This window comes from Pseudophryne corroboree, chromosome 6 (genome assembly GCF_028390025.1).
Source record: "Pseudophryne corroboree isolate aPseCor3 chromosome 6, aPseCor3.hap2, whole genome shotgun sequence".
In the NCBI taxonomy this organism is placed as follows: Eukaryota; Metazoa; Chordata; class Amphibia; order Anura; family Myobatrachidae; genus Pseudophryne; species Pseudophryne corroboree.
In genome coordinates, this window is record NC_086449.1 from 267856527 (window position 1) to 267870204 (window position 13678).

At 48.4% G+C, this 13678-nt stretch overlaps 1 protein-coding gene across 1 annotated transcript in view; it reads right to left on the minus strand.

The window, feature by feature from the left end:
• Positions 1–13678, minus strand: part of TRPM7 (transient receptor potential cation channel subfamily M member 7) — a 431707-nt gene that overhangs the window by 243422 nt on the left and 174607 nt on the right. The window contains exons 3-4 of the mRNA XM_063925998.1: positions 2191–2229; positions 1250–1448 (exon numbers count right to left, since the gene is read on the minus strand). Of these exons, the coding sequence (XP_063782068.1) occupies positions 1250–1448; positions 2191–2229 (238 nt within the window). The remainder of the gene's footprint in view (positions 1–1249; positions 1449–2190; positions 2230–13678) is intronic.

Consider the following 13678-nt stretch of genomic DNA (forward strand, 5'->3'; position numbering starts at 1 on the left):
AGCGAAGCTGTGAGGGAATAATGGCGCCAGTGTGCTGAGGGAGTTGGCTCCGCCCCTTTTTTGGCGGGCTTTCTCACGCTATTTTATCGTTTCTGGCAGGGGTTAATATACACCTATATAGCCTCTGGGGCTATATATGGTGTTAGTTTTGCCAGCCAAGGTGTTATTATTGCTGCTCAGGGCGCCCCCCCCCAGCGCCCTGCACCCATCAGTGACCGCAGTGTGTGGTGTGCATGAGGAGCAATGGCGCACAGCTGCAGTGCTGTGCGCTACCTTGGAGAAGACAGAAGTCTTCAGCCGCCGATTTTCCGGACCACCTTCTTGTTTCTGGCTCTGTAAGGGGGACGGCGGCGCGGCTCCGGGAACGGACGACGAGGTCGGGTCCTGTGTTCGATCCCTCTGGAGCTAATGGTGTCCAGTAGCCTAAGAAGCCCAAGCTACCACCACTTAGGTAGGTTCGCTTCTTCTCCCCTTAGTCCCTCGTTGCAGTGAGCCTGTTGCCAGCAGGTCTCACTGAAAATAAAAAACCTAAACTATACTTTCTTCTAGGAGCTCAGGAGAGCCCCTAGTGTGCATCCAGCTCAGCCGGGCACAGAAATCTAACTGAGGCTTGGAGGAGGGTCATAGGGGGAGGAGCCAGTGCACACCAGATAGTCCTAAATCTTTCTTTAGATGTGCCCAGTCTCCTGCGGAGCCGTCTATTCCCCATGGTCCTTACGGAGTCCCCAGCATCCACTAGGACGTCAGAGAAATATACCATATCCATATATAAATATAGGTCGAAGTGGGCCAGTTTGTTGCTCCGCCACTTCTCCACTCTAACTAATCTCTTGGTGAATGCATAGGTTTGTGGGCGAGCATCAGCTTCAAGAGCTCTTAACTGCCCCTCCTTTCCTCCCTCCTCAACTCTTTCATCTGTCCTACTCCTCATCTCTGTTCTCACTCCTTCACCCCCCCCCCCAATCTAGCTTATCTCCTTGCCTCCAATCTTGCTCATCTCTGTCCCCCCCCCATCAAAAAAAAAATCTTGCTCATCTCTAGTGTCCTCACCCCAATCTCACTCATCTGTCCTCCTCTCCCGAATATCGCTCATGCTAGTACACCACTCCTTCTAAAACCCAAGAGGGGAGAGGATGAGGAATAGGCACAAGTTGAGGGGGTTGCCTGCTCCACACACTGTCAGGCACAATCCTCACATGATACAGATATAAACACACATAAAAGATGGGACATTCTGCTATAAATGTACCTTTGCTCGGTAGGAATGTGAGCCACCTTGAAAATTTATAACCCCATATGCATCTGTTGGACTCTCTTCTGTGTCTTTTTCCACAGACCATTGTTCTTGTTCTTCTGTGGAATTTTCACCTAGTTTCACATCGGTGTACTTCATTGCAAGACTGGCGGTGAAGCAGGCATGCTGCCTGACAAGACGGCCGCAGCAGCATCTATAGGAGTAGGGGAAAAAGGCTGCATGATCACACTTCTAATGCTGGAACAGCAGGGGAGAGAGCACTGGAATCACACTGTGGCTGATGCAGAGGTGAAAGAAAGTCCATTTGCGGAGTGTATCTTGGGTGATATATCAGAGCCCAGCATAGGCAAGTATGGGCGATGCACAGTCAAGCATATCAGCTACAAATTCACTTGCGATTGCATCAGCAGAAAGAGACTTTATCATGTAGCCTCAGTTTAAAAAGGACATGTTGATGGCAACGCAAGTTATGTAGAGTTGAGAATACGAGTACATACACCTGTTTTCAGACACGTTTTGCATCAAAGATAGAGCTGGTATAAGCAAGCATAGAAAACTACAGCGACAATGAAACCAAGGATAGTTCCATGTATGCAATCCGGATTAATTGTAGTTAACTTGTGTTCAACTCTGATTCTGGTCCACGGTCTTCAGATATACTATATACTATATATAAGCAACATGCATTCAGACAGCTCTATATTGAAAACATATATATTGCATACAAAAATGACTTCAAGTATGGGTCCATTAAGTGGATGCTAATGAACTAATACAGGATCGGCACAAAAAATGTTTTTTTATTTTATGTACTAGTGGGAACTGTACAGTATAGTGTAGAAGCTTCCTTTGTACTGGTTTCTATCGAAAAACAGTGTAGTATTAATAAAAGGTCACTCATCTACGATTCCTTTACTAGAGACAAGAGTACAAACCTCACAAGTTGCTGGCAAATCTGGCATCCTGGAAGGCATCTGTGAAACAAGAAGACTTGGATTCAATATTCCACTGTGTGCAAGTGTATACCGTATATACATCATGACCGTGTTATCGAGCTCTACTGCATTAGAAATTGTGGACTAGAAGAGCATATACAGTATTCCCCAATGGGCACAACATACAGTAACATTATACACTGCTCAAAAAAATAAAGGGAACACTAAAATAACACATCCTAGATCTGAATGAATGAAATATTCTTATTAAATACTTTGTTCTTTACATAGTTGAATGTGCTGACAACAAAATCACACAAAAATTATCAATGGAAATCAAATTTATTAACCCATGGAGGTCTGGATTTGGAGTCACCCTCAAAATGAAAGTGGAAAAACACACTACAGGCTGATCCAACTTTGATGTAATGTCCTTAAAACAAGTCAAAATGAGGCTCAGTAGTGTGTGTGGCCTCCACGTGCCTGTATGACCTCCCTACAACAGGTGGTCTTCAGTATGCCGGTGGCCGGGCTCCCGGCGACCAGCATACCGGCGCCGGGAGCCCGACAGCCAGCATACCGACACTTATTCTCCCTCGTGAGGGTCCACGATCCCCCTGGAGGGAGAATAAAATAGTGTGGCGCGCATAGCGCGCCACCGTGCCCGTAGCGTGACTAGCGCAGCGAGCCCGCAAGGGGATCATTTGCGCTCGCCACACTGTCGGTAAGCCGGCGGTCGGGCTCCCGGCGCCGGTATGCTGGTCGCCGGGAGCCCGGCCGCCGGCATATCGTAGTGAACCCCCTACAACGCCTGGCCATGTTCCTGACGAGGTGGCGGATGGTCTCCTGAGGGATCTCCTCCCAGACCTGGACTAAAGTGTGTGGTGCAAAGTGGCATTGGTGGATGGAGCGAGACATGATGTCCCAGATGTGCTCAATTGGATTCAAGTCTGGGGAACGGGCGGGCCAGTCCATAGCATCAATGCCTTCGTCTTGCAGGAACTGCTAACACATTCCAGCCACATGAGGTCTAGCATTGTCTTGCATTAGGAGGAACCCAGGGCCAACCGCACCAGCATATGGTCTCACAAGGGGTCTGAGGATCTGATCTCGGTACCTAATGGCAGTCAGGCTACCTCTGGCGAGCACATGGAGGGCTGTGCGGCCCCCCAAAGAAATGCCACCCCACACCATTACTGACCCACTGCCAAACCGGTCATGCTGGAGGATGTTGCAGGCAGCAGAACGTTCTCCTCGGCGTCTCCAGACTCTGTCACATCTGTCACATGTGCTCAGTGAGAACATGCTTTCATCTGTGAAAAGCACAGGGCGCCAGTGGCGAATTTGCCAATCTTGGTGTTCTCTGGCAAATGCCAAACGTCCTGCACGCTGTTGGACTGTAAGCACAACCCCCACCTGTGGGCGTCAGGCCCTCATACCACCCTCATGGAGTCTGTTTCTGATCGTTTGAGTAGACACATGCACATTTGTGGCTTGCTGGAGGTCATTTTGCAGGGCTCTGGCAGTGCTCCTCCTGTTCCTCCTTGCACAAAGGCGGAGGTATCGGTCCTGCTGCTGGGTTGTTGCCCTCCTACGGCCTCCTCTACATCTCCTGATGTACTGGCCTGTCTCCTGGTAGCGCCTCCATGCTCTGGACACTACGCTGACAGACACAGCAAACCTTCTTGCCACAGCTCGCATTGATGTGCCATCCTGGATGAGCTGCACTACCTGAGCCACTTGTGTGGGTTGTAGGGAGGTCATACAGGCACGTGGAGGCCACACACACTACTGAGCCTCATTTTGACTTGTTTTAAGGACATTACATCAAAGTTGGATCAGCCTGTAGTGTGTTTTTCCACTTTAATTTTGAGTGACTCCAAATCCAGACCTCCATGGGTTAATAAATTTGCTTTCCATTGATAATTTTTGTGTGAATTTGTTGTCAGCACATTCAACTATGTAAAGAACAAAGTATTTAATAAGAATATTTCATTCATTCAGATCTAGGATGTGTTATTTTAGTGTTCCCTTTATTTTTTTTTAGATATATATATATATATATATATATATATATATACACATATACATATACACTGCTCAAAAAAATAAAGGGAACACTATAATAACACCTTGGGTGATTCCTGCTACTATTGAAGTCCTCAGTTAAGCTGCTTTTACTATTTACGGAACTTTTTATCCACATACATATTTTTTACATAATTTTAGACACACAGCTGTTTCTAATGATTCTCATCTTCTAAGTACTTGAATTTTTAGCACTACTTTTATCGTAGTCCTTTTTTTTATTATTGTTCATGTCCTTTGCAATGCTTTTTTGATAACTTTTTAACGGATTTTTAAAAAAAAAGCATTCTTGTATGTTGCCTTTTTTAATGTCCAAAATTTGTCTAAACGTTCATTGTAAAATAAACCCTGTATTGTTTTTTTAACAAAAACATCTTTTTAGTCTCCTGGCTTATCTACCACCCGTGGTCGCTCTGATCTTATTTGCTTTTTCCAATCTTCTTCTATCCTGCACACGTACAAGTGTAGGTTTTACCTAAGATCGAGCAGACGCCCCATAAATAAAGGGGAGTGGCATATAGAGACCAGGTATTTCACTAGGGTATATCATAGACATACTGTGAAAAATTACTTTCTACTGCATATTTTTTTTTGGCGCTGCTAGCTCACTATATATATATATATATATATATATATATATATATATATATATATATATATATATATATAATATAAGATTTTACTTACCGGTAAATCTATTTCTCGTAGTCCGTAGTGGATGCTGGGGACTCCGTAAGGACCATGGGGAATAGACGGGCTCCGCAGGAGACATGGGCACTTTAAGAAAGAATTTGTATTCTGGTGTGCTCTGGCTCCTCCCTCTATGTCCCTCCTCCAGACCTCAGTTAAAGAAACTGTGCCTGGAAGAGCTGACAGTACAAGGAAAGGATTTTGGGAATCCAGGGTAAGACTCATACCAGCCACACCAATCACACCGTATAACTTGTGATAACTTTACCCAGTTAACAGTATGAACAATAACAGAGCATCAGATAAACCCTGATGCAACTATAACATAACCCTTATTTAAGCAATAACTATATACAAGTATTGCAGAAGAAGTCCGCACTTGGGACGGGCGCCCAGCATCCACTACGGACTACGAGAAATAGATTTACCGGTAAGTAAAATCTTATTTTCTCTAACGTCCTAGTGGATGCTGGGGACTCCGTAAGGACCATGGGGATTATACCAAAGCTCCCAAACGGGCGGGAGAGTGCGGATGACTCTGCAGCACCGATTAAGCAAACGATAAGTCCTCCTCAGCCAGGGTATCAAACTTGTAGAACCTTGCAAACGTGTTTGAACCTGACCAAGTAGCAGCTCGGCATAGTTGTAAAATGCCGAGACCAGTCGGGCAGCCGCCCAAGAAGAGCCCACCTTCCTAGTGGAATGGGCTTTCACTGATTTTGGCTGCGGCAATCCAGCCACAGAATGAGCGTGCTGAATCGTGTTACAGATCCAGCGAGCAATAGTCTGCTTTGAAGCAGGAGCACCAAGCTTGTTTGATGCATACAGGATAAACAGTGACTCCGTTTTCCTGACTCTAGCCGTTCTGGCTACATAAACTTTTAAAGCCCTGACCACATCTAGTAACTCGGAATCCTCCAAGTCACGAGTAGCCACAGGCACCACAATATGAAAGGATGAGACCACTTTTGGCAGAAATTGGGGACGTGTCCTCAATTCCGCTCTATCCATATGGGAAATCAGATATGGGCTTTTAGGAGACAAAGCCGCTTATTCTGAAACGCGCTTAGCCGAAGCCAAGGCTAATAGCATGACCACCTTCCACGTGAGATATTTCAACTCCACTGTTTTAAGTGGTTCAAACCAGTGTCATTTCAGGAAACTCACCACCACGTTAAGATCCCAAGGTGCCACTGGAGGCACAAAAGGAGGCTGAATATGCAGCACTGCTTTCACAAACGTCTGAACTTCTGGCAGAGAAGCCAACTCCTTTTGAAAGAAAATGGAAAGGGCCGAAATCTGGACCTTAATTGAGCCTAACTTCAGGCACAAATCCACTCCTGACTGAAGGAAGTGAAGGAAACGGCCCAGCTGAAACTCCTCAGTAGGAGCATTGCTGGCCTCACACCAAGAAACATATTTTCGCCATATCCGTTGATAATGTTTAGCTGTTACGTCCTTCCTAGCCTTTATCAGCGTAGGAATGACCTCCCACGGAATACCCTTTTCTGCTAGGATCCGGCGTTCAACCGCCATGCCGTCAAACGCAGCCGCGGTAAGTCTTGGAAGAGACAGGGTCCCTGTTGCAACAGGTCCCGTCTTAGAGGAAGAGGCCACGGATCATCTGTGAGCATTTCTTGCAGATCTGGATACCAAGTCCTTCGTGGCCAATCTGGAACAATGAGAATTGTTCTTACTCCTCTTTTTCTTATTATCCTCAGTACCTTGGGTATGAGAGGAAGAGGAGGAAATACATAGACCGACTGGAACACCCACGGTGTCACCAGGGCGTCTACAGCTACCGCCTGAGGGTCCCTTGACCTGGCGCAATAGCTCTGTAGTTTTTTGTTGAGGCGTGACGCCATCATGTCTATCTGTGGTAGTTCCCACCGACTTGTAATCTGTGTGAAGACTTCTTGATGAAGTCCCTACTCTCCCGGGTGGAGGTCGTGTCTGCTGAGGAAGTCTGCTTCCCAGTTGTCCACTCCCGGGATAAACACTGCTGACAGTGCACTTACGTGATTCTCCGCCCGGCGAAGAATCCTGGTGGCTTCCGCCATCGCCACTCTGCTCCTTGTGCCGCCTTGGCGGTTTACATGAGCCACTGCGGTTATGTTGTCTGACTGAATCAGAACCGGTTGGTCGCGAAGTAGGGACTCCGCTTGACGTAGGGCGTTGTATATGGCCCTTAGTTCCAGGATGTTGATGTGAAGGCAAGTCTCCTGACTTGACCACAGGCCTTGGAAATTTCTTCCCTGCGTGACTGCCCCCCACCCCCGGAGGCTTGCATCCGTGGTCACCAGGACCCAGTCCTGAATGCCGAATTTGCGGCCCTCCAGAAGGTGAGCACTCTGCAGCCACCACAAGAGAGACACCCTGGACCTGGGGGATAGGGTGATTAACCGATGCATCTGAAGATGTGAGCCGGACCACTTGTCCAGGAGATCCCATTGAAAGGTCCTCGCATGGAACCTGCCGAAGGGAATGGCCTCGTATGATGCCACCATCTTTCCCAGGACTCGTGTGCAGTGATGCACAGACACCTTTTTTGGTTTTAATAGGTCTCTGACCAGTGTCATGAGTTCCTGAGCCTTCTCCATCGGGAGATAAACCCTCTTCTGGTCTGTGTCCAGAATCATGCCCAGGAAGGGCAGAAGAGTCGTAGGAATCAACTGCGACTTTGGAATATTCAGAATCCAGCCGTGCTGTCCTAACACTTCCAGAGAGCGTGCTACGCTGATCAGTAACTGCTCTCTTGATCTCGCTTTTATGAGGAGATCGTCCAAGTATGGGATAATTGTGACCCCTTGTTTCCGAAGGAATACCATCATTTCTGCCATCACCTTGGTAAATATTCTCGGTGACGTGGAGAGACCAAACGGCAACGTCTGAAATTGGTAATGACAATCCTGCACCACAAATCTGAGGTACGCTTGATGAGGTGGATAAATGGGGACATGAAGGTATGCATCCTTTATGTCCAGAGACACCATAAAATCCCCCTCTTCCAGGCTTGCAATGACCGCTCTGAGCGATTCCATCTTGAACCTTTTCAGGTATATGTTCAGAGATTTTAAATTTAATATGGTTCTGACCGAACCGTCCGGTTTCGGTACCACAAACATGGTCGAATAATAACCCTTCCCTTGTTGAAGGAGGGGAACCTTGACCACCACCTGCTGAAGATACAATTTGTGAATTGCAGCTAACACTATTTTCCTCTCAAATGGGGAAGCTGGCAGGGCCGATTTGAAGTATCGGTGAGGGGGCATCTCTTCGAATTCCAGCTTGTATCCCTGAGACACAATCTCTATTGCCCAGGGATCCACCTGGGAGTGAACCCACTTGTGGCTGAAATTTCGGAGACGCGCCCCCACCGGGCCTAGCTCCGCCTGTGGAGCCCCAGCGTCATGCGGTGGATTTAGTGGAAGCCGGGGAGGACTTCTGTTCCTGGGAACTAGCTGTGTTGTGCAGCTTCCTACCTCTGCCCCTGCCTCTGGCAAGAAAGGACGCACCTCGGACTTTCTTGCCTTTTTGTGATCGAAAGGACTGCATTTGGTAATACGGTGCTTTCTTAGGTTGTGAGGGAACATATGGCAAAAATTTGACTTTCCAGCAGTAGCTGTGGAGACCAGGTCCGAGAGACCCTCCCCAAACAGTTCCTCACCCTTGTAAGATAAAACCTCCATGTGCCTTTTTGAGTCGGCATCGCCTGTCCATTGCCGAGTCCACAGGACCCTTCTGGCAGAAATCGACATTGCATTTATTCTAGAGCCCAGTAGGCTAATGTCTCTTTGAGCATCTCTCATATATAGGACAGCGTCTTTTATATGCCCCAGGGTCATTAATATAGTATCCTTGTCTAAGGTATCAAGTTCCTCAGACAAGGTATCCGTCCATGCTGCTACAGCACTACACACCCAGGCCGACGCAATTGCCGGCCTTAGTAAGGTTCCTGAATGTGTATAAATGGACTTCAGGGTACCCTCTTGCTTTCTATCCGCAGCATCTTTTAGGGTGGCCGTATCCTGTGACGGCAGGGCTACCCTCTTGGATAAGCGTGTTAGAGCTTTGTCCACCCTAGGGGAGGATTCCCAGCGTAGCCTGTCCATTGGCGGGAAGGGATACGCCATAAGCATCCTCTTAGAAATCTGCAGTTTTTTATCTGGCACAAGGAGGATTGAGTGGAAAGAGGGGGAGCAAATTAGAATTGGGGTGACAGGGTGAAGGAACAGGAGTGATCAGATTAGAATAGAGCGGCAGGTTAGAGGGGAGGAGTGTGGCACTGTAGAGGAGATGAACGAGCGAGTCTAACTCCTAATTGCTATCCCTCCCGTGAACTTTCTCCTTAGCAGACAGGAGGCAGCGTCCCCTTGCTGGTGAGTCCATCTCCGGCCCTGACGCGGCTGCACGGAGAACCTATCATCCTGACATATCAGGTGCCCCTGCTGATTAAGTAATCCGCCATCGTACACCGGTGGCCGGGGAGAGCTTTGACACCATGAGGAACAAGCTCCTTACTCTCCCCGCGGCTGCTATGATGTTACCATGGCAACCGCAGTGCGCCAGATGACCATGTTCCCGGGGAGACGGAGGGTAGTAGTGGGGGGGGGGGGGGGGGGGTTATATCTGTTTTTTTTTTTGGTACCCTCGCCTCCTCCTTCCCACTCCAGCAGCAGTCTCTCCCCTCGCCACCCGCAGCCCCCACAAGACGTGTCTTTATTTGGAGATGCTGGAAAGCAGCGCAGCCGCCGCGCTCCTGCATGACTGACACGCACGGATCTGTGTCAGGCCAGCTCCCTACAGCAGCAGGTAATGTCCTCCTGTTCTGCCTGATGCCGTGCTCCAGTGCGGAGCAGAGGGTGAGGGGAGGGACGGAGATCACACTCTAGTCTCCATGGTTTCCTCCCCTTACTCTGCAGTTGGAGAAGGAGGCTGATTGACCGCACAGGACAGCGCTGTTGATTGGTCAGAGCGCGTCCTGATGGACCCAGCGTTTTTTTATTTCCGGGTCCCCACCATCAATTATCGGGTAAAATACGCGCTATAGCGCGTTTTTGCGAACGCTGCATATCCATCCAATCAGGGGTCGGCGCCGTCGGCGGAGACCCCACATTCATTTGCTCCCGCTCTGCTTCCACATAGCCTTCCTCGTCAAACATGTCGACACAAGCGAACCGACACCACAAACACACAGGGGGTGCTCTTTTTTGAAGACCATTCCCCCACAAGGCCCTTTGGAGAGACAGAGAGAGAGTATGCCAGCACACACCCCAGCGCTATATGTCCCAGGAATCACACAGTAACTTAGTGTTAACCCAGTAGCTGCTGTATAATAAGAATTTACTCACCGGTAATTCTATTTCTCGTAGTCCGTAGTGGATGCTGGGAACTCCGTAAGGACCATGGGGAATAGCGGGCTCCGAAGGAGGCTGGGCACTCTAGAAAGATCTTAGACTACCTGGTGTGCACTGGCTCCTCCCACTATGACCCTCCTCCAAGCCTCAGTTAGGTACTGTGCCCGGACGAGCGTACACAATAAGGAAGGATATTGAATCCCGGGTAAGACTCATACCAGCCACACCAATCACACCGTACAACTCGTGATATGAAACACAGTTAACAGTATGAAACAATAGAGCCTCTCAACAGATGGCTCAACAATAACCCGATTTAGTTAACAATAACTATGTACAAGTAATGCAGATAAACCGCACTTGGGATGGGCGCCCAGCATCCACTACGGACTACGAGAAATAGAATTACCGGTGAGTAAATTCTTATTTTCTCTAACGTCCTAGTGGATGCTGGGAACTCCGTAAGGACCATGGGGATTATACCAAAGCTCCCAAACGGGCGGGAGAGTGCGGATGACTCTGCAGCACCGAATGAGAGAACTCCAGGTCCTCCTCAGCCAGGGTATCAAATTTGTAGAATTTTGCAAACGTGTTTGCCCCTGACCAAGTAGCTGCTCGGCAAAGTTGTAAAGCCGAGACCCCTCGGGCAGCCGCCCAAGATGAGCCCACCTTCCTTGTGGAATGGGCATTGACAGATTTTGGCTGTGGCAGGCCTGCCACAGTATGTGCAAGCTGAATTGTACTACAAATCCAACGAGCAATAGTCTGCTTAGAAGCAGGAGCACCCAGCTTGTTGGGTGCATATAGGATAAACAGCGAGTCAGATTTTCTGACTCCAGCCGTCCTGGAAACATATATTTTCAGGGCCCTGACAACGTCTAGCAACTTGGAGTCCTCCAAATCCTTAGTAGCCGCAGGCACCACAATAGGCTGGTTCAGGTGAAACGCTGACACCACCTTAGGGAGAAACTGGGGACGAGTCCTCAATTCTGCCCTATCCATATGGAAAATCAAATAAGGGCTTTTACAAGACAAAGCCGCCAATTCTGATACTCGCCTGGCGGAAGCCAAGGCAAATAACATAACCACCTTCCATGTGAGATATTTCAGATCCACGGTTTTTAGTGGTTCAAACCAAAGTGATTTTAAGAAAACTCAACACCACGTTGAGATCCCAAGGTGCCACAGGAGGCACAAACGGGGGCTGACTATGCAGCACTCCTTTTATAAATGTCTGAACTTCAGGTACTGAAGCTAGTTCTTTTTTGAAAGAAAATCGACAGAGCCGAGATCTGTACCTTAATGGAACCCAATTTAAGGCCCATAGTCACTCCTGCTTGCAGGAAATGCAGAAATCGACCTAGTTGAAATTCCTCTGTTGGGGCCCTTTCGGCCTCACACCATGCAACATATTTTCGCCATATGCGGTGATAATGAGTTGCTGTAACCTCTTTCCTGGCTTTAGTAAGCGTAGGAATTACTTCCTCCGGAATACCCTTTTCCTTCAGGATCCGGCGTTCAACCGCCATGCCGTCAAACGCAGCCGCGGTAAGTCTTGGAACAGACAGGGCCCCTGCTGCCGCAGGTCCTGACTGAGTGGCAGAGGCCATTGGTCCTCTGATATAAATTCTTGAAGTTCTGGGTACCAAGCTCTTCTTGGCCATCCACGAGTATCGTTCTTACTCCTCGCCTTCTTATTATTCTCAGTACCTTTGGTATGAGAGGCAGAGGGGAGAACACCTAAACCGACTGGTACACCCACGGTGTTACCAGAGCGTCCATAGCTATCGCCTGAGGGTCCCTTGACCTGGAGCAATATCTTTTATAGCTTTTTGTTAAGGCGGGACGCCATCATGTCCACCTGTGGCCTTTCCCAATGGTGTACAATCCTATTGGAAGACTTCTGGAGGAAGTCCCCATTCTCCCGGGTGGAGGTCGTGTCTGTTGAGAAGATCTGCTTCCCAGTTGTCCACTCCGGGAATGAACACTGCTGACAGTGCTAACACATGATTTTCCGCCTATCGGAGAATCCTTGTGGCTTCTGCCATCGCCATCCTGCTTTTTGTGCCGCCCTGTTGATTACATGGGCGACTGCCGTGATGTTGTCTGATTGGATCAGTACCGGCTGGTTTTGAAGCAGAGGCCTTGCTGGCCTCAGGGCATTGTAAATGGCCCTCAGATCCAGAATATTTATGTGTAGGGAAATAACCTGACTTGACCAAAGTCCCTGGAAGTTTCTTCCCTATGTGACTGCCCCCCAGCCTCAAAGGCTGGAATCCATGGTCACTAGGACCTAGTCCTGTATGCCGAACCTGCGGCCCTCTTGAAGATGAGCACTCTGCAGCCACCACAGTAGAGATACCCTGGTCCTTGGAGACAGGGTTATCAGCCTATGCATCGGAAGATGCGATCCGGACCACTTGTCCAACAGGTCCCTCTGAAAAGTTCTTGTATGGAACCTGCCTAATGGGATTGCTTCGTAAGAAGCTACCATTTTTCCCAGGACTCGCGTGCAATGATGCACCGCTACCTATTTTGGTTTCAGGAGGTCTCTGACTAGAGAGGACAACTCCTTGGCTTTCTCCTCCGGGGGAAACACTATTTCTGGTTTATGTCCAGAACCATCCCCAGGAACAGTAGACGTGTCATAGGAACCAGCTGTGACTTTGGACTGTTTAGAATCCACCTATGCTGTTGTAGCACTTTCCAAAATAGTGCTACCCCGACTACCAACTGCTCCTTGGACCTCGCCCTTATAACGAGATTGTCCAATTACGTGATAATTACAACTCCCTTTTTTTTGAAGGAGTATCATCATTTCGGCCATTACCTTGATAAAACACCCTCGGTGCCATGTACAGTCCAAACGGCAGTGTCTGGACTTGGTAATGGTAATCCTGTACCACAAATCTGAGGTACTCCTGGCGAGGATGGTAAATGGGGACATGCAGGTAAGCATCCTTGATGTCCCGGGATACCATGTAATCCCCCTCGTCCAGGCTTGCAATAACCGCCCTGAGCGATTCCATCTTGTACTTGAATTTTTTTATGTTCGAGGATTTTAAATATAAAATGGGTCACACCGAACCATGCGGTTTCGGTACCCCAACCCGTGTGGAATAGTAACCCCGTCCTTGTTGAAGTAGGGGCACCTTGAGTATTACCTGCTGGGAATACCGCTTATTAATTGCCTCTAGCACAGCCTCCCTGCTTGAGGGAGTTGTCAGCAAGGCATATTTTAGGAAACGGCTGGGGGGAGACATCTCTAATTCCAGCTTGTACCCCTGAAATACTACTTGGAAGAAACAGGGATCCACCTGTGAGCGAGCCCACTTATTGCTGAAATTTTTGAG